At 64.3% G+C, this 24,159-nt stretch overlaps 1 protein-coding gene across 1 annotated transcript in view; it reads left to right on the top strand.

Annotated features, from left to right (window-relative positions):
- LOC146751146 (neuronal-glial cell adhesion molecule-like) overlaps positions 1-24,159 on the top strand; it is a gene marked incomplete at its 3' end in the record, with an annotated part of 93,114 nt that overhangs the window by 28,656 nt on the left and 40,299 nt on the right. Inside the window, 5 exon segments of the mRNA XM_085535482.1 lie at positions 15,368-15,538; positions 18,162-18,273; positions 19,575-19,756; positions 21,826-21,957; positions 23,591-23,734. Of these exon segments, the coding sequence (XP_085391608.1) occupies positions 15,368-15,538; positions 18,162-18,273; positions 19,575-19,756; positions 21,826-21,957; positions 23,591-23,734 (741 nt within the window).

Here is a 24,159-nt window from a genome sequence, read left to right as displayed (position 1 = left end):
TGCGCCCCATTGATCCCCACTGAGCCCCATTGATCCCCACTGCGCCCCACTGAGCCCCACTGAGCCCCACTGCGCCCCACTGAGCCCCACTGCGCCCCATTGATCCCCATTGATCCCCACTGAGCCCCACTGAGCCCCACTGAGCCCCACTGAGCCCCATTGATCCCCACTGCGCCCCACTGAGCCCCACTGCACCCCATTGATCCCCACTGTGCCCCACTGAGCCCCACTGTGCCCCATTGATCCCCATTGATCCCCACTGAGCCCCACTGCGCCCCATTGATCCCCACTGAGCCCCATTGATCCCCACTGCGCCCCATTGATCCCCACTGAGCCCCACTGCGCCCCACTGAGCCCCACTGCGCCCCATTGATCCCCACTGCGCCCCACTGAGCCCCACTGCGCCCCACTGAGCCCCACTGCGCCCCATTGATCCCCACTGAGCCCCACTGAGCCCCACTGCGCCCCATTGATCCCCACTGCGCCCCATTGATCCCCACTGCGCCCCACTGATCCCCACTGCGCCCCACTGAGCCCCACTGCGCCCCACTGAGCTCCATTGATCCCCACTGCGTCCCATTGATCCCCACTGTGCCCCACTGATCCCCACTGAGCCCCACTGAGCCCCATTGATCCCCACTGAGCCCCACTGAGCCCCATTGATCCCCACTGAGCCCCACTGAGCCCCATTGATCCCCACTGAGCCCCACTGCGCCCCATTGATCCCCACTGAGCCCCATTGATCCCCACTGCGCCCCACTGAGCCCCACTGAGCCCCACTGCGCCCCACTGAGCCCCACTGCGCCCCATTGATCCCCATTGATCCCCACTGAGCCCCACTGAGCCCCACTGAGCCCCACTGAGCCCCATTGATCCCCACTGCGCCCCACTGAGCCCCACTGCACCCCATTGATCCCCACTGTGCCCCACTGAGCCCCACTGTGCCCCATTGATCCCCATTGATCCCCACTGAGCCCCACTGCGCCCCATTGATCCCCACTGAGCCCCATTGATCCCCACTGCGCCCCACTGCGCCCCATTGATCCCCACTGAGCCCCACTGCGCCCCACTGAGCCCCACTGCGCCCCATTGATCCCCACTGCGCCCCACTGAGCCCCACTGCGCCCCACTGAGCCCCACTGCGCCCCATTGATCCCCACTGAGCCCCACTGCGCCCCATTGATCCCCACTGCGCCCCACTGAGCCCCACTGAGCCCCACTGTGCCCCACTGCGCCCCATTGAGCCCCACTGAGCCCCACTGCGCCCCATTGAGCCCCACTGAGCCCCACTGAGCCCCATTGAGCCCCATTGATCCCCATTGATCCCCACTGCGCCCCACTGCACCCCACTGCGCCCCACTGCGCCCCATTGATCCCCACTGATCCCCACTGCTCCCCATTGATCCCCACTGAGCCCCATTGATCCCCACTGCGCCCCACTGAGCCCCACTGCGCCCCATTGATCCCCACTGCGCCCCACTGAGCCCCACTGAGCCCCATTGATCCCCACTGCGCCCCATTGATCCCCACTGAGCCCCATTGATCCCCACTGAGCCCCACTGAGCCCCACTGCGCCCCATTGATCCCCACTGAGCCCCACTGAGCCCCATTGATCCCCACTGAGCCCCATTGATCCCCACTGCGCCCCACTGATCCCCACTGAGCCCCATTGATCCCCACTGCGCCCCATTGATCCCCACTGAGCCCCACTGCGCCCCATTGATCCCCACTGCGCCCCACTGCACCCCATTGAGCCCCACTGAGCCCCATTGATCCCCACTGCGCCCCACTGAGCCCCATTGAGCCCCATTGATCCCCACTGAGCCCCACTGAGCCCCATTGAGCCCCATTGATCCCCACTGAGCCCCATTGATCCCCACTGCGCCCCACTGAGCCCCACTGAGCCCCATTGAGCCCCACTGCGCCCCACTGAGCCCCACTGCGCCCCATTGATCCCCACTGAGCCCCACTGAGCCCCACTGCGCCCCATTGATCCCCACTGAGCCCCATTGATCCCCACTGAGCCCCATTGATCCCTACTGGGCCCCACTGCGCCCCACTGAGCCCCATTGATCCCCACTGAGCCCCACTGCGCCCCACTGAGCCCCACTGCGCCCCATTGAGCCCCACTGAGCCCCACTGAGCCCCACTGCGCCCCATTGAGCCCCACTGAGCCCCACTGAGCCCCACTGAGCCCCACTGCGCCCCATTGATCCCCACTGCGCCCCATTGATCCCCACTGCGCCCCACTGAGCCCCATTGATCCCCACTGTGCCCCACTGAGCCCCATTGATCCCCACTGTGCCCCACTGAGCCCCACTGAGCCCCACTGAGCCCCATTGAGCCCCACTGAGCCCCATTGATCCCCACTGAGCCCCACTGCGCCCCATTGATCCCCACTGCGCCCCATTGATCCCCACTGAGCCCCACTGCTCCCCATTGATCCCCACTGAGCCCCATTGATCCCCACTGCGCCCCACTGAGCCCCACTGCGCCCCATTGATCCCCACTGCGCCCCACTGAGCCCCACTGAGCCCCATTGATCCCCATTGATCCCCACTGAGCCCCATTGATCCCCACTGAGCCCCACTGAGCCCCACTGAGCCCCACTGAGCCCCACTGCGCCCCATTGATCCCCACTGAGCCCCACTGAGCCCCATTGATCCCCACTGAGCCCCATTGATCCCCACTGCGCCCCACTGAGCCCCATTGAGCCCCATTGATCCCCATTGATCCCCACTGAGCCCCACTGCGCCCCATTGATCCCCACTGCGCCCCACTGAGCCCCATTGATCCCCACTGAGCCCCACTGAGCCCCACTGAGCCCCATTGATCCCCACTGTGCCCCACTGAGCCCCATTGATCCCCACTGAGCCCCATTGATCCCCACTGCGCCCCACTGTGCCCCACTGAGCCCCACTGAGCCCCACTGCGCCCCACTGAGCCCCATTGATCCCCACTGAGCCCCACTGCGCCCCACTGCGCCCCATTGATCCCCACTGCGCCCCATTGAGCCCCATTGATCCCCACTGCGCCCCACTGAGCCCCACTGCGCCCCACTGAGCCCCACTGAGCCCCATTGATCCCCACTGAGCCCCACTGAGCCCCACTGAGCCCCATTGATCCCCACTGTGCCCCACTGAGCCCCATTGATCCCCACTGAGCCCCATTGATCCCCACTGCGCCCCACTGTGCCCCACTGAGCCCCACTGAGCCCCACTGCGCCCCACTGAGCCCCATTGATCCCCACTGAGCCCCACTGCGCCCCACTGCGCCCCATTGATCCCCACTGCGCCCCATTGAGCCCCATTGATCCCCACTGCGCCCCACTGAGCCCCACTGCGCCCCACTGAGCCCCACTGAGCCCCATTGATCCCCACTGAGCCCCACTGAGCCCCACTGAGCCCCATTGATCCCCACTGCGCCCCACTGCGCCCCACTGAGCCCCACTGAGCCCCATTGATCCCCACTGAGCCCCACTGCGCCCCACTGAACCCCACTGCGCCCCACTGAGCCCCATTGAGCCCCACTGCGCCCCACTGAGCCCCACTGAGCCCCATTGATCCCCACTGAGCCCCATTGAGCCCCATTGATCCCCACTGAGCCCCACTGCGCCCCACTGAGCCCCACTGAGCCCCACTGCGCCCCACTGCGCCCCATTGAGCCCCATTGAGCCCCACTGAGCCCCACTGAGCCCCATTGATCCCCACTGTGCCCCACTGCGCCCCACTGAGCCCCATTGAGCCCCATTGATCCCCTCTGAGCCCCACTGAGCCCCATTGAGCCCCACTGAGCCCCACTGAGCCCCATTGATCCCCACTGAGCCCCACTGAGCCCCATTGAGCCCCACTGAGCCCCACTGAGCCCCACTGAGCCCCATTGATCCCCATTGAGCCCCACTGCGCCCCACTGAGCCCCACTGCGCCCCATTGATCCCCATTGATCCCCACTGCGCCCCATTGATCCCCACTGCACCCCATTGATCCCCACTGAGCCCCATTGATCCCCACTGCGCCCCACTGAGCCCCATTGATCCCCACTGAGCCCCACTGAGCCCCACTGCGCCCCATTGATCCCCACTGCGCCCCACTGAGCCCCATTGATCCCCACTGAGCCCCACTGCGCCCCATTGATCCCCACTGCGCCCCACTGCGCCCCACTGCGCCCCACTGAGCCCCACTGAGCCCCACTGCGCCCCATTGATCCCCACTGAGCCCCATTGATCCCCACTGCGCCCCACTGCGCCCCATTGATCCCCACTGAGCCCCACTGAGCCCCACTGCGCCCCATTGATCCCCACTGAGCCCCATTGATCCCCACTGAGCCCCATTGATCCCCGCTGCGCCCCACTGAGCCCCACTGAGCCCCATTGATCCCCACTGCGCCCCACTGAGCCCCATTGATCCCCACTGAGCCCCACTGAGCCCCATTGATCCCCACTGAGCCCCATTGATCCCCACTGAGCCCCACTGAGCCCCATTGATCCCCACTGAGCCCCATTGATCCCCACTGCGCCCCACTGAGCCCCATTGATCCCCACTGAGCCCCACTGAGCCCCATTGATCCCCACTGAGCCCCACTGCGCCCCATTGATCCCCACTGAGCCCCATTGATCCCCACTGCGCCCCACTGAGCCCCATTGAGCCCCACTGCGCCCCACTGAGCCCCATTGATCCCCACTGAGCCCCACTGCTCCCCATTGATCCCCACTGAGCCCCATTGATCCCCACTGCGCCCCACTGAGCCCCACTGCGCCCCATTGATCCCCACTGCGCCCCACTGAGCCCCACTGCGCCCCATTGATCCCCACTGCGCCCCATTGATCCCCACTGCGCCCCACTGATCCCCACTGCGCCCCACTGAGCCCCACTGCGCCCCACTGAGCTCCATTGATCCCCACTGCGTCCCATTGATCCCCACTGTGCCCCACTGATCCCCACTGAGCCCCACTGAGCCCCATTGATCCCCACTGAGCCCCACTGAGCCCCATTGATCCCCACTGAGCCCCACTGAGCCCCATTGATCCCCACTGAGCCCCACTGCGCCCCATTGATCCCCACTGAGCCCCATTGATCCCCACTGCGCCCCACTGAGCCCCACTGAGCCCCACTGCGCCCCACTGAGCCCCACTGCGCCCCATTGATCCCCATTGATCCCCACTGAGCCCCACTGAGCCCCACTGAGCCCCACTGAGCCCCATTGATCCCCACTGCGCCCCACTGAGCCCCACTGCACCCCATTGATCCCCACTGTGCCCCACTGAGCCCCACTGTGCCCCATTGATCCCCATTGATCCCCACTGAGCCCCACTGCGCCCCATTGATCCCCACTGAGCCCCATTGATCCCCACTGCGCCCCACTGCGCCCCATTGATCCCCACTGAGCCCCACTGCGCCCCACTGAGCCCCACTGCGCCCCATTGATCCCCACTGCGCCCCACTGAGCCCCACTGCGCCCCACTGAGCCCCACTGCGCCCCATTGATCCCCACTGAGCCCCACTGCGCCCCATTGATCCCCACTGCGCCCCACTGAGCCCCACTGCGCCCCATTGATCCCCACTGCGCCCCATTGATCCCCACTGCGCCCCACTGATCCCCACTGCGCCCCACTGAGCCCCACTGCGCCCCACTGAGCTCCATTGATCCCCACTGCGTCCCATTGATCCCCACTGTGCCCCACTGATCCCCACTGAGCCCCACTGAGCCCCATTGATCCCCACTGAGCCCCACTGAGCCCCATTGATCCCCACTGAGCCCCACTGAGCCCCATTGATCCCCACTGAGCCCCACTGCGCCCCATTGATCCCCACTGAGCCCCATTGATCCCCACTGCGCCCCACTGAGCCCCACTGAGCCCCACTGCGCCCCACTGAGCCCCACTGCGCCCCATTGATCCCCATTGATCCCCACTGAGCCCCACTGAGCCCCACTGAGCCCCACTGAGCCCCATTGATCCCCACTGCGCCCCACTGAGCCCCACTGCACCCCATTGATCCCCACTGTGCCCCACTGAGCCCCACTGTGCCCCATTGATCCCCATTGATCCCCACTGAGCCCCACTGCGCCCCATTGATCCCCACTGAGCCCCATTGATCCCCACTGCGCCCCATTGATCCCCACTGAGCCCCACTGCGCCCCACTGAGCCCCACTGCGCCCCATTGATCCCCACTGCGCCCCACTGAGCCCCACTGCGCCCCACTGAGCCCCACTGCGCCCCATTGATCCCCACTGAGCCCCACTGAGCCCCACTGCGCCCCATTGATCCCCACTGCGCCCCATTGATCCCCACTGCGCCCCACTGATCCCCACTGCGCCCCACTGAGCCCCACTGCGCCCCACTGAGCTCCATTGATCCCCACTGCGTCCCATTGATCCCCACTGTGCCCCACTGATCCCCACTGAGCCCCACTGAGCCCCATTGATCCCCACTGAGCCCCACTGAGCCCCATTGATCCCCACTGAGCCCCACTGAGCCCCATTGATCCCCACTGAGCCCCACTGCGCCCCATTGATCCCCACTGAGCCCCATTGATCCCCACTGCGCCCCACTGAGCCCCACTGAGCCCCACTGCGCCCCACTGAGCCCCACTGCGCCCCATTGATCCCCATTGATCCCCACTGAGCCCCACTGAGCCCCACTGAGCCCCACTGAGCCCCATTGATCCCCACTGCGCCCCACTGAGCCCCACTGCACCCCATTGATCCCCACTGTGCCCCACTGAGCCCCACTGTGCCCCATTGATCCCCATTGATCCCCACTGAGCCCCACTGCGCCCCATTGATCCCCACTGAGCCCCATTGATCCCCACTGCGCCCCACTGCGCCCCATTGATCCCCACTGAGCCCCACTGCGCCCCACTGAGCCCCACTGCGCCCCATTGATCCCCACTGCGCCCCACTGAGCCCCACTGCGCCCCACTGAGCCCCACTGCGCCCCATTGATCCCCACTGAGCCCCACTGCGCCCCATTGATCCCCACTGCGCCCCACTGAGCCCCACTGAGCCCCACTGTGCCCCACTGCGCCCCATTGAGCCCCACTGAGCCCCACTGCGCCCCATTGAGCCCCACTGAGCCCCACTGAGCCCCATTGAGCCCCATTGATCCCCATTGATCCCCACTGCGCCCCACTGCACCCCACTGCGCCCCACTGCGCCCCATTGATCCCCACTGATCCCCACTGCTCCCCATTGATCCCCACTGAGCCCCATTGATCCCCACTGCGCCCCACTGAGCCCCACTGCGCCCCATTGATCCCCACTGCGCCCCACTGAGCCCCACTGAGCCCCATTGATCCCCACTGCGCCCCATTGATCCCCACTGAGCCCCATTGATCCCCACTGAGCCCCACTGAGCCCCACTGCGCCCCATTGATCCCCACTGAGCCCCACTGAGCCCCATTGATCCCCACTGAGCCCCATTGATCCCCACTGCGCCCCACTGATCCCCACTGAGCCCCATTGATCCCCACTGCGCCCCATTGATCCCCACTGAGCCCCACTGCGCCCCATTGATCCCCACTGCGCCCCACTGCACCCCATTGAGCCCCACTGAGCCCCATTGATCCCCACTGCGCCCCACTGAGCCCCATTGAGCCCCATTGATCCCCACTGAGCCCCACTGAGCCCCATTGAGCCCCATTGATCCCCACTGAGCCCCATTGATCCCCACTGCGCCCCACTGAGCCCCACTGAGCCCCATTGAGCCCCACTGCGCCCCACTGAGCCCCACTGCGCCCCATTGATCCCCACTGAGCCCCACTGAGCCCCACTGCGCCCCATTGATCCCCACTGAGCCCCATTGATCCCCACTGAGCCCCATTGATCCCTACTGGGCCCCACTGCGCCCCACTGAGCCCCATTGATCCCCACTGAGCCCCACTGCGCCCCACTGAGCCCCACTGCGCCCCATTGAGCCCCACTGAGCCCCACTGAGCCCCACTGCGCCCCATTGAGCCCCACTGAGCCCCACTGAGCCCCACTGAGCCCCACTGCGCCCCATTGATCCCCACTGCGCCCCATTGATCCCCACTGCGCCCCACTGAGCCCCATTGATCCCCACTGTGCCCCACTGAGCCCCATTGATCCCCACTGTGCCCCACTGAGCCCCACTGAGCCCCACTGAGCCCCATTGAGCCCCACTGAGCCCCATTGATCCCCACTGAGCCCCACTGCGCCCCATTGATCCCCACTGCGCCCCATTGATCCCCACTGAGCCCCACTGCTCCCCATTGATCCCCACTGAGCCCCATTGATCCCCACTGCGCCCCACTGAGCCCCACTGCGCCCCATTGATCCCCACTGCGCCCCACTGAGCCCCACTGAGCCCCATTGATCCCCATTGATCCCCACTGAGCCCCATTGATCCCCACTGAGCCCCACTGAGCCCCACTGAGCCCCACTGAGCCCCACTGCGCCCCATTGATCCCCACTGAGCCCCACTGAGCCCCATTGATCCCCACTGAGCCCCATTGATCCCCACTGCGCCCCACTGAGCCCCACTGAGCCCCATTGATCCCCACTGAGCCCCATTGATCCCCACTGCGCCCCATTGATCCCCACTGAGCCCCACTGCGCCCCATTGATCCCCACTGCGCCCCACTGCACCCCATTGAGCCCCACTGAGCCCCATTGATCCCCACTGCGCCCCACTGAGCCCCACTGAGCCCCATTGAGCCCCATTGATCCCCACTGAGCCCCATTGATCCCCACTGCGCCCCACTGAGCCCCACTGAGCCCCATTGAGCCCCACTGCGCCCCACTGAGCCCCACTGCGCCCCATTGATCCCCACTGAGCCCCACTGAGCCCCACTGCGCCCCATTGATCCCCACTGTGCCCCATTGATCCCCACTGAGCCCCATTGATCCCCACTGAGCCCCACTGAGCCCCATTGAGCCCCACTGAGCCCCACTGCGCCCCATTGAGCCCCACTGTGCCCCACTGAGCCCCACTGAGCCCCACTGAGCCCCACTGCGCCCCATTGAGCCCCACTGAGCCCCACTGAGCCCCATTGATCCCCACTGAGCCCCATTGATCCCTACTGGGCCCCACTGCGCCCCACTGAGCCCCATTGATCCCCACTGAGCCCCACTGCGCCCCACTGAGCCCCACTGCGCCCCATTGAGCCCCACTGAGCCCCACTGAGCCCCACTGCGCCCCATTGAGCCCCACTGAGCCCCACTGAGCCCCACTGAGCCCCACTGCGCCCCATTGATCCCCACTGCGCCCCACTGAGCCCCATTGATCCCCACTGTGCCCCACTGAGCCCCATTGATCCCCACTGTGCCCCACTGAGCCCCACTGAGCCCCACTGAGCCCCATTGAGCCCCACTGAGCCCCATTGATCCCCACTGAGCCCCACTGCGCCCCACTGAGCCCCATTGAACCCCACTGAGCCCCACTGAGTCCCCCCAACCCCACTACACCCCACTGAACCCCATTGAGTCCCCCCAACCACATTGAACCCCATGGCATCCCCCCAACCCCACTGTGCCCCCCTGCACCCCATAGCGCCCCCTAACCCCAATCCCACCCCCCTATGCTCTATGGGTTGTGGGTCTCACCGCCCCCCCCCTGCCCCACATCTCCCCACAGACATGGCATCCCCCCAACCCCCCTGCACCCCATAGCGCCCCATAGCGCCCCATAGCGCCCCCTAACCCCCCTGCACCCCATAGCGCCCCATAGCGCCCCATAGCGCCCCATAGCGCCCCATAGCGCCCCCTAACCCCACTGAACCCCATAGCGCCCCATAGCGCCCCATAGCGCCCCATAGCACCCCATAGCGCCCCATAGCGCCCCCTAACCCCCCTGCACCCCATAGCGCCCCATAGCGCCCCATAGCGCCCCCTAACCCCCCTGCACCCCATAGCGCCCCATAGCGCCCCATAGCGCCCCATAGCGCCCCATAGCGCCCCCTAACCCCCCTGCACCCCATAGCGCCCCATAGCGCCCCATAGCGCCCCATAGCGCCCCCTAACCCCACTGAACCCCATTGAACCCCCTGCACCCCATAGCGCCCCATAGCGCCCCCTAACCCCACTGAACCCCATAGCGCCCCATAGCGCCCCATAGCGCCCCATAGTGCCCCCTAACCCCACTGAACCCCATTGAACCCCCTGCACCCCATAGCGCCCCATAGCGCCCCATAGCGCCCCATAGCACCCCATAGCGCCCCATAGCGCCCCATAGCGCCCCATAGCGCCCCCTAACCCCACTGAACCCCATTGAACCCCCTGCACCCCATAGCGCCCCATAGCGCCCCATAGCGCCCCATAGCGCCCCCTAACCCCAATCCCGCCCCATAGCGCCCCCTAACCCCACTGAACCCCATAGCGCCCCATAGCGCCCCATAGCGCCCCATAGCGCCCCACATCTCCCCACAGACATCGTTCACATCGCTCAGGACCGCCGCGTTTCTATGGGGCAGGACGGTCCCTAACCCCACTGAACCCCATTGAACCCCCTGCACCCCATAGCGCCCCATAGCGCCCCATAGCGCCCCATAGCGCCCCATAGCGCCCCACATCTCCCCACAGACATCGTTCACATCGCTCAGGACCGCCGCGTTTCTATGGGGCAGGACGGTCCCTAACCCCACTGAACCCCATTGAACCCCCTGCACCCCATAGCGCCCCATAGCGCCCCATAGCGCCCCATAGCGCCCCCTAACCATCTCCCCACAGACATCGTTCACATCGCTCAGGACCGGCGCGTTTCTATGGGGCAGGACGGTCCCTAACCCCACTGAACCCCATTGAACCCCCTGCACCCCATAGCGCCCCATAGCGCCCCATAGCGCCCCATAGCGCCCCATAGCGCCCCCTAACCCCCCTGCACCCCATAGCGCCCCATAGCGCCCCATAGCGCCCCATAGCGCCCCCTAACCCCCCTGCACCCCATAGCGCCCCATAGCGCCCCATAGCGCCCCATAGCGCCCCATAGCGCCCCCTAACCCCCCTGCACCCCATAGCGCCCCATAGCGCCCCATAACCCCCCTGCGCCCCATAGCACCCCATAGCGCCCCATAGCGCCCCATAGCGCCCCCTAACCCCCCTGCACCCCATAGCGCCCCATAGCGCCCCATAGCGCCCCATAGCGCCCCATAACCCCCCTGCACCCCATAGCGCCCCATAGCACCCCATAGCGCCCCATAGCGCCCCATAACCATCTCCCCACAGACATCGTTCACATCGCTCAGGACCGGCGCGTTTCTATGGGGCACGACGGTCCCTAACCCCCCTGCACCCCATAGCGCCCCATAGCGCCCCCTAACCCCACTGCACCCCATAGCGCCCCATAGCGCCCCATAGCGCCCCATAGCGCCCCATAGCACCCCATAGCGCCCCATAGCGCCCCATAGCGCCCCCTAACCCCACTGAACCCCATTGAACCCCCTGCACCCCATAGCGCCCCATAGCGCCCCATAGCGCCCCATAGCGCCCTCTAACCCCACTGAACCCCATTGAACCCCCTGCACCCCATAGCGCCCCATAGCGCCCCATAGCGCCCCATAGCGCCCCATAGCGCCCTCTAACCCCACTGAACCCCATTGAACCCCCTGCACCCCATAGCGCCCCATATCGCCCCATAGCGCCCCATAGCGCCCCATAACCCCACTGAACCCCATTGAACCCCCTGCACCCCATAGCGCCCCATAGCGCCCCATAGCTGCCCCATAGCACCCCATAGCGCCCCATAGCGCCCCATATCGCCCCATAGCGCCCCATAGCGCCCCATAGCACCCCATAGCGCCCCATAGCGCCCCATAACCCCCCTGCACCCCATAGCGCCCCATAGCGCCCCATAGCGCCCCATAGCGCCCCATAGCGCCCCCTAACCCCACTGAACCCCATTGAACCCCCTGCACCCCATAGCGCCCCATAGCGCCCCATAGCGCCCCATAGCGCCCCATAGCGCCCCATAGCGCCCCCTAACCCCACTGAACCCCATTGAACCCCCTGCACCCCATAGCGCCCCATAGCGCCCCATAGCGCCCCATAGCGCCCCTGCACCCCATAGCACCCCATAGCGCCCCATAGCGCCCCCTAACCCCCCTGCACCCCATAGCGCCCCATAGCGCCCCATAGCGCCCCCTAACCCCCCTGCACCCCATAGCGCCCCATAGCGCCCCATAGCGCCCCCTAACCCCCCTGCACCCCATAGCGCCCCATAGCGCCCCATAGCGCCCCCTAACCCCACTGAACCCCATTGAACCCCCTGCACCCCATAGCGCCCCATAGCATCCCATAGCGCCCCATAGCGCCCCATAGCGCCCCATATCGCCCCATAGCGCCCCATAGCGCCCCATAGCGCCCCCTAACCCCCCATCTCCCCACAGACATCGTTCACATCGCTCAGGACCGGCGCGTTTCTATGGGGCAGGACGGTCCCTAACCCCCCTGCACCCCATAGCGCCCCATAGCGCCCCATAGCGCCCCATAGCGCCCCCTAACCCCACTGAACCCCATTGAACCCCCTGCACCCCATAGCGCCCCGTAGCGCCCCATAGCGCCCCATAGCGCCCCCTAACCCCACTGAACCCCATAGCGCCCCATAGCGCCCCATAGCGCCCCATAGCGCCCCCTAACCCCAATCCCCCCCCCTGCCCCTCATCTCCCCACAGCCATGGCATCCCCCCAACCCCACTGTGCCCCCCTGCACCCCATAGCGCCCCATAGCGCCCCCTAACCCCAATCCCGCCCCCGTCCCTGCCCTATGGGTCTCACCACCCCCTGCCCCACATCTCCCCACAGCCATGGCATCCCCCCAACCCCCCTGCACCCCATAGCGCCCCATAGCGCCCCATAGCACCCCATAGCGCCCCATAGCGCCCCATAGCGCCCCATAGCGCCCCCTAACCCCACTGAACCCCATTGAACCCCCTGCACCCCATAGCGCCCCATAGCGCCCCCTAACCCCTCTGCACCCCATAGCGCCCCATAGCGCCCCATAGCGCCCCATAGCGCCCCCTAACCCCACTGAACCCCATTGAACCCCCTGCACCCCATAGCGCCCCATAGCGCCCCATAGCGCCCCATATCGCCCCATAGCGCCCCATAGCGCCCCATAGCGCCCCCTAACCCCACTGAACCCCATTGAACCCCCTGCACCCCATAGCGCCTCATAGCGCCCCATAGCGCCCCCTAACCTCACTGAACCCCATAGCGCCCCATAGCACCCCATAGCGCCCCATAGCGCCCCATAGCGCCCCATAGCACCCCATAGCGCCCCATAGCGCCCCATAGCGCCCCCTAACCCCAATCCCACCCCCCTGCCCCACATCTCCCCACAGACATGGCATCCCCCAACCCCACTGCACCCCATAGCGCCCCATAGCGCCCCCTAACCCCACTGAACCCCATTGAGCCCCATGGCATCCCCCTGAACCCCCTGCACCCCATAGCGCCCCATAGCGCCCCATAGCGCCCCATAGCGCCCCATAGCGCCCCCTAACCCATCTCCCCACAGACATCGTTCACATCGCTCAGGACCGGCGCGTTTCTATGGGGCACGACGGTCCCTAACCCCACTGAGCCCCATTGAACCCCCTGCACCCCATAGCGCCCCATAGCGCCCCATAACCCCCCTGCACCCCATAGCGCCCCATAGCGCCCCATAGCGCCCCATAGCGCCCCATAACCCCACTGAACCCCATAGCGCCCCATAGCGCCCCATAGCGCCCCATAGCGCCCCATAGCGCCCCATAGCGCCCCCTAACCCCCCAGCACCCCATAGCGCCCCATAGCGCCCCATAGCGCCCCATAGCGCCCCATAGCGCCCCATAGCACCCCATAGCGCCCCATAGCGCCCCATAGCGCCCCATAGCGCCCCCTAACCCCACTGAACCCCATTGAACCCCCTGCACCCCATAGCGCCCCATAGCGCCCCATAGCGCCCCCTAACCCCAATCCCACCCCCTGCCCCACATCTCCCCACAGCCATGGCATCCCCCCAACCCCCCTGCACCCCATAGCGCCCCATAGCGCCCCATAGCGCCCCATCTCCCCACAGACATCGTTCACATCGCTCAGGACCGGCGCGTTTCTATGGGGCAGGACGGTCCCTAACCCCCCTGCACCCCATAGCGCCCCATAGCACCCCATAGCGCCCCATAGCGCCCCATATCGCCCCATAGCTGCCCCATAGCGCCCCACATCTCCCCACAGACATCGTTCACATCGCCCCCGACCCCCTGCACCCCATAGCGCCCCATAGCGCCCCATAGCGCCCCATAGCGCCCCATAGCGCCCCCTAACCCCATTGAACCCCCTGCACCCCATAGCGCCCCATAGCGCCCCATAGCGCCCCATAGCGCCCCATAGCGCCCCCTAACCCCATTGAACCCCCTGCACCCCATAGCGCCCCATAGCGCCCCATAGCGCCCCCTAACCCCCCTGCACCCCATAGCGCCCCATAGCGCCCCATAGCGCCCCATAGCGCCCCATAGCGCCTCATAGCGCCCCATAGCGCCCCATAGCACCCCATAGCGCCCCATAGCGCCCCATAGCGCCCCATAGCGCCCCATAGCACCCCATAGCGCCTCATAGCGCCCCATAGCGCCCCATAGCGCCCCATAGCGCCCCTGCACCCCATAGCGCCCCATAGCGCCCCATAGCGCCCCATAGCGCCCCATAGCGCCCCCTAACCCCCCTGCACCCCATAGCGCCCCATAGCGCCCCATATCGCCCCATAGCGCCCCATAGCGCCCCATATCGCCCCATAGCGCCCCCTAACCCCCCTGCACCCCATAGCGCCCCATAGCGCCCCATAGCGCCCCCTAACCCCACTGAACCCCATTGAACCCCCTGCGCCCCATAGCGCCCCATAGCGCCCCATAGCGCCCCCTAACCCCCCTGCACCCCATAGCGCCCCATAGCGCCCCCTAACCCCCCTGCACCCCATAGCGCCCCATATCGCCCCATAGCGCCCCATAGCGCCCCATAGCGCCCCCTAACCCCACTGAACCCCATAGCGCCCCATAGCGCCCCATAGCGCCCCATAGCGCCCCATAGCGCCCCATAGCGCCCCATAGCACCCCATAGCGCCCCATAGCGCCCCCTAACCCCAATCCCACCCCCCTGCCCCACATCTCCCCACAGACATGGCATCCCCCAACCCCACTGCACCCCATAGCGCCCCATAGCGCCCCCTAACCCCACTGAACCCCATTGAGCCCCATGGCATCCCCCAACCCCCTGCACCCCATAGCGCCCCATAGCGCCCCATAGCGCCCCATAGCGCCCCATAGCGCCCCCTAACCCCACTGAACCCCATTGAACCCCATAGCGCCCCATAGCGCCCCATATCGCCCCATAGCGCCCCATAGCGCCCCATAGCGCCCCATAGCGCCCCCCATCTCCCCACAGACATCGTTCACATCGCTCAGGACCGGCGCGTTTCTATGGGGCAGGACGGCTCCTTGTACTTCTCCCACGCGCTGGTGACCGACACCCGCCCCGACTACATTTGTCACGCCCATTTCCTGGGGCCAAGGACCATCATCCAGAAGGAGCCGCTCGACCTTCGGGTGACCCCCAGTGAGTGAGACCCCCCCCCATTATAGACCCCCCCCATTATAGACCCCCCCCATTATAGACCCCCCCCCCCATTATAGACCCCCCCCCATTATAGACCCCCCCCATTATAGACCCCCCCCCCCATTATAGACCCCCCCCATTATAGACCCCCCCCATTATAGACCCCACCCATTATAGACCCCCCCCCCCCATTATAGACCCCCCCCCATTATAGACCCCCCCCCATTATAGACCCCCCCCATTATAGACCCCCCCCATAATAGACCCCCCCCATAATAAACGACCCCCCCCCATAATAGACGACCCCCCCCCATTATAGGCGACCCCCCATTATAGGCGACCCCCCCCCATAATAGACGACCCCCCCCCATTATAGACCCCCCCCATTATAGACCCCCCCCCATTAATAGACCCCCCCCATTATAGACCCCCCCCATTAATAGACCCCCCCCCATTATAGACCCCCCCCATTAATAGACCCCCCCCATTAATAGACCCCCCCCATTATAGACCCCCCCCATTATAGACCCCCCCCATTAATAGAACCCCCCATTATAGACCCCCCCCATTAATAGACCCCCCCCATTAATAGACCCCCCCCCATTAATAGACGACCCCCCCCATAATAGACGACCCCCCCATAATAGACGACCCCCCCCATAAATAACCCCCCCCCCATAATAGACGACCCCCCCCATAATAGACGACCCCCCCCATTAATAGACCCCCCCCATAATAGACGACCCCCCCCATAATAGACGACCCCCCCCATTATAGGCGACCCCCCCCCCATTATAGGCCCCCCCCCCATAATAGACCCCCCCCCCATTATAGGCGACCCCCCCCCATTAATAGACCCCCCCCCCATTATAGGCGACCCCCCACATAAATAGACCCCCCCCCAATAATAGACCCCCCCCATTAATAGACCCCACCCCATAATAGACAACCCCCCCATAATAGATGACCCCCCCCCATAAATAACCCCCACCCCATAATAGACGACCCCCCCCCATTATAGGCGACCCCCCATTATAGGCGACCCCCCCATAATAGACGACCCCCCCCATAAATAGACCCCCCCATTATAGACCCCCACCCATTAATAGACCCCCCCCCATTATAGACCCCCCCCATTATAGACCCCCCCCATAATAGACCCCCCCCCATAATAGACCCCCCCATAATAGACCCCCCCCATTATAGACCCCCCCCCATTATAGGCGACCCCCCCCATTAATAGACCCCCCCCCATTATAGACCCCCCCCCATTATAGACCCCCCCCATTATAGACCCCCCCCATTAATAGCCCCCACCCATTATAGACCCCCCCCCATTATAGACCCCCCCCCCATTATAGACCCCCCCCCCATTAATAGACCCCCCCCCATTATAGACCCCCCCCCATTAATAGACCCCCCCCATTAATAGACCCCTCCCCCATTAATAGACCCCCCCCATTATAGACCCCCCCCCATAATAGACCCCCCCCCATTATAGACCCCCCCCATTAATAGACCCCCCCCATTATAGACCCCCCCCCATTAATAGACCCCCCCATAATAGACCCCCCCATTAATAGACCCCCCCCATTAATAGACCCCCCCCCATTAATAGACCCCCCCCATTAATAGACCCCCCCCCATTAATAGACCCCCCCCATTAATAGACCCCCCCCATTATAGACCCCCCCCATTAATAGACCCCCCCCATAATAGACGACCCCCCCCATAATAGACGACCCCCCCCATAAATAGCCCCCCCCCATAATAGACGACCCCCCCCCCATAATAGACGACCCCCCCCCATAATAGACGACCCCCCCCCATAATAGACCCCCCCCCATTAATAGACCCCCCCCATTATAGACCCCCCCCATTATAGACGACCCCCCCCCCCCATTATAGGCGACCCCCCCCCATTAATAGACCCCCCCCATTATAGGCGACCCCCCCCATTAATAGACCCCCCCATTATAGGCGACCCCCCCCCCATTAATAGACCCCCCCCATTAATAGACCCCCCCCCATTAATAGACCCCCCCCATTAATAGACCCCCCCCCATTAATAGACCCCCCCCATTATAGGCGACCCCCCCCCCATTATAGACGACCCCCCCCATAATAGACCCCCCCCCCATTATAGGCGACCCCCCCCATTAATAGACCCCCCCCCATTAATAGACCCCCCCCATTAATAGACCCCCCCCATTAATAGACCCCCCCCATAATAGACGACCCCCCCCATAATAGACGACCCCCCCCATTAATAGACCCCCCCCATTAATAGACCCCCCCCATAATAGACGACCCCCCCCATAAATAGCCCCCACCCCATAATAGACGACCCCCCCCCATAATAGACGACCCCCCCCATAAATAGCCCCCACCCCATAATAGACGACCCCCCCCATCATAGACGACCCCCCCCCATAAATAACCCCCACCCCATAATAGACGACCCCCCCATCATAGACGACCCCCCCCCATAAATAACCCCCCCCCCCATAATAGACGACCCCCCCCATAAATAGCCCCCCCCCATAATAGACGACCCCCCCCCATAATAGACGACCCCCCCCATAATAGACGACCCCCCCCATAATAGACGCCCCCCCCCCAGGTAACTCGGTGCAGTCCCGCCGCCCCCGGCTGCTGCTGCCCCGCGACCCATTGAGCTCCACTATCGCCCTGAGGGGGGGCAGCGTCGTGTTGGAGTGCATCGCTGAGGGGCTGTGAGTGGGGGGGGGGCTTCGATGGGGGGGGGTCCCAGGAGGGTGGGGGGGGGGCGGGGGTCTTGGATGGGGGGGGGTCCCAGGAGGGGGGGGGTCCTGGTTGGGGGGGGGTCTTGGTTTGGGGGGGGGTCCCAGGAGGGTGGGGGGGGGGCGGGGGTCTTGGATGAGGGGGGGTTTTGGTAGGGGGGGTTCGGGTTGGGGGGGGGCCTGGTTGGGGGGGGGTCTTGGATGGGGGGGGTCTTGGATGAGGGGGGGTCCTGGTTGGGGGGGGGTCTTGGTTTGGGGGGGGGTCTTGGATGGGGGGGGTCCTGGTTGGGGGGGGGCCCGGTTGGGGGGGGGTCCCAGGAGGGTGGGGGGGGTCCGGGTTGGGGGGGGCCTGGTTGGGGGGGGTCTTGGTAGGGGGGGGGTCTTGGATGAGGGGGGGTCCTGGTTGGGGGGGGGTCTTGGTTTGGGGGGGGGTCCCAGGAGGGTGGGGGGGGGTCGGGGGGGCCTTGAGTGGGTTTTTATTGGGGGGAAGGGGTCTTGGGGGGGCGTCGTGGGGGGGTCCAAGTAAGGGATTGGGGAGGGACTCTATATGGGCACTATAGGGGTCCATAGGGGCTCTATGGGGCTCTATAGGGCTGCGAAGGGCTCTATAGGGTCTGTATAGGGCTTCATAGGGTCTGTATAGGGCTCTATAGGGCTCTATAGGGTCTGTATAGGGCTCCATAGGGCTCTACAGGGTCTGTATAGGGCTCCATAGGGCTCTATAGGGCTCCATAGGGCTCCATAGGGCTCCATAGGGCTCTATAGGGCTCTATAGGGTCCATATAGGGCTGCATAGGGCTCTATAGGCTCCGTATAGGGTCCATATAGGGCTCCATAGGGCTCTATAGGGCTCCATAGGGCTCCATAGGGCTCCATAGGGCTCTATAGGGCTCTATAGGCTCCATATAGGGCTGCATAGGGCTCCATAGGGCTCTATAGGGCTCTATAGGCTCCATATAGGGCTCCATAGGGCTCTATAGGGCTCTATAGGCTCCATATAGGGCTCCATAGGGCTCTATAGGGCTCCATAGGGTCCATATAGGGCTCCATAGGGCTCCATAGGGTCTGTATAGGGCTCCATAGGGTCCGTATAGGGCTCCATAGGGTTTGTATAGGGCTCTATAGGCTCCATATAGGGCTCCATTGGGTCCGTATAGGGCTCCATAGGGTCCATATAGGGCTCCATAGGGCTCTATAGGGCTCCATAGGGCTCCATAGGGCTCCATAGGGCTCTATAGGCTCTATAGGCTCTATATGTCCCGGTGCCCCCCCAGCCCCACGCCGTGGGTCCGATGGCGGCGGTTGAACGGGCCCCTCCCCCCCCGGGCGGCGCTGGAGAACTTCAATAAGACGCTGCGGCTCCAGGGGGTCACGGAGGGAGATGATGGAGAATATGAGTGTGTGGCTGAGAACGGGAGGGGGGCGGCCAGCGCCACGCACAGCGTCAGCGTGGAGGGTGAGTATGGGGGCAATGGGGTGAGGTTGGGGGCTATGGGGTCTATGGGGGGATATGGGGGGGGTATGGGGTCAATGGGGTGGGATTGGGGTCTATGGGGTCTATGGGGTCTATGGGGTCTATGGGGTCAATGGGGCGGCCAGGGGGACACACAGCGTCACTGTGGAGGGTATGTGGGGGCTATGGGGGCAACGGGGGGATATGGGGGGATATGGGGGGATATGGGGGGATATGGGGGTCTATGGGGGGATATGGGGTCTATGGGGCGGCCAGGGGCACACACAGCGTCAGCGTGGAGGGTACGTGGGGCAATGGGGACTATGGGGTCTATGGGGTCTATGGGGGGATATGGGGGGATATGGGGGGGTATGGGGGGAGATGGGGGGGTATGGGGGATATGGGGGCAATGGGGTGGGAGGGGGGTCTATGGGGTCTATGGGGTCAGTGGGGTCAGTGGGGAGGGTATGGGGGGTCTATGGGGGGGTCTATGGGGGGATATGAGGGGATATGGGGGGATATGGGGGTCTATGGGGGGATATGGGGGGATATGGGGTCTATGGGGTCTATGGGGTCTATGGGGTCTATGGGGTGAGGTTGGGGGCTATGGGGGGCTATGGGGGGATATGGGGGGATATGGGGGGATATGGGGGGATATGGGGGGATATGGGGGCAATGGGGGGGTATGGGGGGGTATGGGGGGATATGGGGGGATATGGGGGGATATGGGGGTCAATGGGGGGATATAGGGGGATATAGGGGGGATATGGGGGGATATGGGGGGGATATGGGGGGATATGGGGGGATATGGGGGGATATGGGGTCTATGGGGGTCAATGGGGGGCTATGGGGGGATATGGGGTCTATGGGGTGGGGTTGGGGTCAGTGGGGGTCAATGGGGGGATATGGGGGGCTATGGGGGTCAATGGGGTCTATGGGGGGTCTATGGGGTCTATGGGGGGATATGGGGTGGATATGGGGGGATATGGGGGGATATGGGGGGATATGGGGGGATATGGGGTCTATGGGGTCTATGGGGCGGCCAGGGCCACGCACAGCGTCAGCGTGGAGGGTGAGTATGGGGGGGTATGGGGGATATGGGGTCTATGGGGTCAATGGGGGGTCTATGGGGTCTATGGGGGGATATGGGGGGATATGGGGGGTATGGGGGACCATGGGGGGATATGGGGGGGTATGGGGGGCTATGGGGGGCTATGGGGGGCTATGGGGGAATATGGGGGGTCTATGGGGGTCTATGGGGTCTATGGGGGGCTATGGGGGGCTATGGGGGGGTATGGGGGGGTATGGGGGGCTATGGGGGGCTATGGGGGTTATGGGGTCAATGGGGTGGGATTGGGGGCTATGGGGGGTCTATGGGGTCTATGGGGGGTCTATGGGGTCTATGGGGGGTCTATGGGGGGGTATGGGGTCTATGGGGTCTATGGGGTGGGGTTGGGGTCTATGGGGGGGGCTATGGGGTCTATGGGGGGCTATGGGGGGCTATGGGGTCAATGGGGTGGGATTGGGGTCAGTGGGGGGATATGGGGGGATATGGGGTCTATGGGGTGGGATGGGGGTCAGTGGGGTGGGATGGGGGTCAATGGGGTCTATGGGGTGGGATGGGGATCAATGGGGTCAGTGGGGTGGGATACCTATGGGGTATATGGGGGTCCCTATGGGGTTATGGGGGGTTATGGGGTCCCTATGGGGATATGGGGGGTTATGGGGTCCCTATGGGGATATGGGGGGGTTATGGGGTACCTATGGGGTATATGGGGGTCCCTATGGGGATATGGGGCTTTATGGGGGTCCCTATGGGGATATGGGGGGGTTATGGGGTCCCTATGGGGATATGGGGGGGTTATGGGGTACCTATGGGGTATATGGGGTCCCTATGGGGTTATGGGGGGGTTATGGGGTCCCTATGGGGATATGGGGGGTTATGGGGTCCCTATGGGGATATGGGGGGTTATGGGGTCCCTATGGGGTTATGGGATGGTTATGGGGTCCCTATGGGGATATGGGGGTCCCTATGGGGTCCATGTGGGTCCCTGACCCCCCCTGCCCCATAGCTGCCCCATATTGGGTTCGGAAGCCGCAGAGTGGGGTTTATGGGCCGGGGGAGACGGCGAAGCTGGACTGTGAGGTGGGGGGGAAACCACGACCCCAAATCCAATGGAGCATCAATGGGGTCCCCATAGAAGGTGAGTTGGGGGGGGGGGGTTTGGGGGGTCTATGGGGGGTTATGGGGTCCCTATGGGGATATGGGGCTATATGGGGGTCCCTATGGGGATATGGGGGGGTTATGGGGTCCCTATGGGGTTATGGGGGGGTTATGGGGTTATGGGGGGGTATGGGGTCCCTATGGGGATATGGGGGGGTTATGGGGTACCTGTGGGGATATGGGGGGGTTATGGGGTCCCTATGGGGTTATGGGGGGGTTAGGGGGTACCTATGGGGATATGGGGGGTTATGGGGTCTCTATGGGGTATATGGGGGTCCCTATGGGGATATGGGGGGGTTATGGGGTCCCTATGGGGATATGGGGGGGTTATGGGGTACCTATGGGGTATATGGGGGTCCCTATGGGGTTATGGGGGGGTTATGGGGTCCCTGGGGGGATATGGGGGGGTTATGGGGTCCCTATGGGGTATATGGGGGTCCCTATGGGGATATGGGGAGGTTATGGGGTCCCTATGGGGTATATGGGGGGGTTATGGGGTCCCTATGGGGTATATGGGGGTCCCTATGGGGATATGGGGGGGTTATGGGGTCCCTATGGGGATATGGGGGGGTTATGGGGTACCTATGGGGTATATGGGGGTCCCTATGGGGTTATGGGGGGGTTATGGGGTCCCTGGGGGGATATGGGGGGGTTATGGGGTCCCTATGGGGATATGGGGGGGTTATGGGGTCCCTATGGGGTTATGGGGCGGTTAGGGGGTACCTATGGGGTATATGGGGGTCCCTATGGGGTTATGGGGGGGTTATGGAGTCCCTATGGGGATATGGGGGGGTTATGGGGTCCCTATGGGGATATGGGGGGGTTATGGGGTACCTATGGGGTATATGGGGATCCCTATGGGGTATATGGGGGGGTTATGGGGTCCCTATGGGGTTATGGTGGGGTTATGGGGTACCTATGGGAATATGGGGCTTTATGGGGATCCCTATGGGGATATGGGGGGGTTATGGGGTCCCTATGGGGATATGGGGAGATTATGGGGTCCCTATGGGGGTCTATGGGGGGTTATGGGGTCCCTATGGGGATATGTGGGGGTTATGGGGATCCCTATGGGGTATATGGGGGTCCCTATGGGGATATGGGGGGGTTATGGGGTCCCTATGGGGATATGGGGGTCCCTATGGGGATATGGGGGGGTTATGGGGTCCCTATGGGGATATGGGGGGGTTAGGGGGTACCTGTGGGGTATATGGGGGTCCCTATGGGGATATGGAGGGGGGAGATTGGGGTCTTTGGGGGGGCTCCCTATGGGGGGTCCCTATGGGGGGTCCTTATGGGGTATATGGGGGCATTTTGGGGTCCCTATGGGGTATATGGAGGGGCAAATTGGGGTCTTGGGGGGGAGGGTTGGGGGTCCCTATGGGGTCCCCTATTGGGGTCCCTGTGGGGATATAGGGGGGGAAATTGGGGTCTTGGGGGGGGGGTTGGGGTTGGGGGTCCCTATGGGGTATTTGGGGTCCAGGTGGGGATATAGGGGGGGGGGATTGGGGTCTCTGGGGGGGGGGTGTCCCTATGGGTCCCGTCTCCCCCCCCATTTCCCCCCGTTTCCCCCCATTTTAACCCCCCCATTTCCCCCCTTTGTCCCCCATTAGCGGCTCCGGATCCGTCCCGCTTCCTGATCCGGGCCGGTTCTTTGGTGCTGCCGGATCTTCGGCCCAACGACACCGCGGTGCTTCAATGCGGGGCGACGAACCGGCACGGCCGGGTCATGGCCAACGGCTTCGTGCACGTCGTGGGTACGGGACCCATAGAGACCCATAGAACCCTATAGAACCCTATAGGGACCCATAGGGACCCATAGCGACCCATAGGGACCCATAGAGACACATAGAACCCTATAGGGACCCATAGAGACCCATAGCGACCCATAGGGACCCATAGGGACCCATAGCGACCCATAGGGACCCATAGAGACACATAGAACCCTATAGGGACCCATAGAGACCCATAGCGACCCATAGGGACCCATAGGGACCCATAGCGACCCATAGGGACCCATAGAGACCCATAGGGACCCATAGCGACCCATAGAAACCCATAGGGACCCATAGGGACCCATAGGGACCCATAGGAACCCCATAGAACCCCATAGAACCCTATAGGGACCCATAGAGACCCATAGGGACCCATAGGGACCCATAGAGACCCATAGGGACCCATA

Source organism: Coturnix japonica, unplaced genomic scaffold, assembly GCF_054131305.1.
Source record: "Coturnix japonica strain WE unplaced genomic scaffold, WE-NBRP24 Scf125, whole genome shotgun sequence".
NCBI classification, from domain to species: domain Eukaryota; kingdom Metazoa; phylum Chordata; class Aves; order Galliformes; family Phasianidae; genus Coturnix; species Coturnix japonica.
Note: the sequence above shows the minus strand (reverse complement) of the source record. Positions and strands in the feature narration are given on the sequence as shown.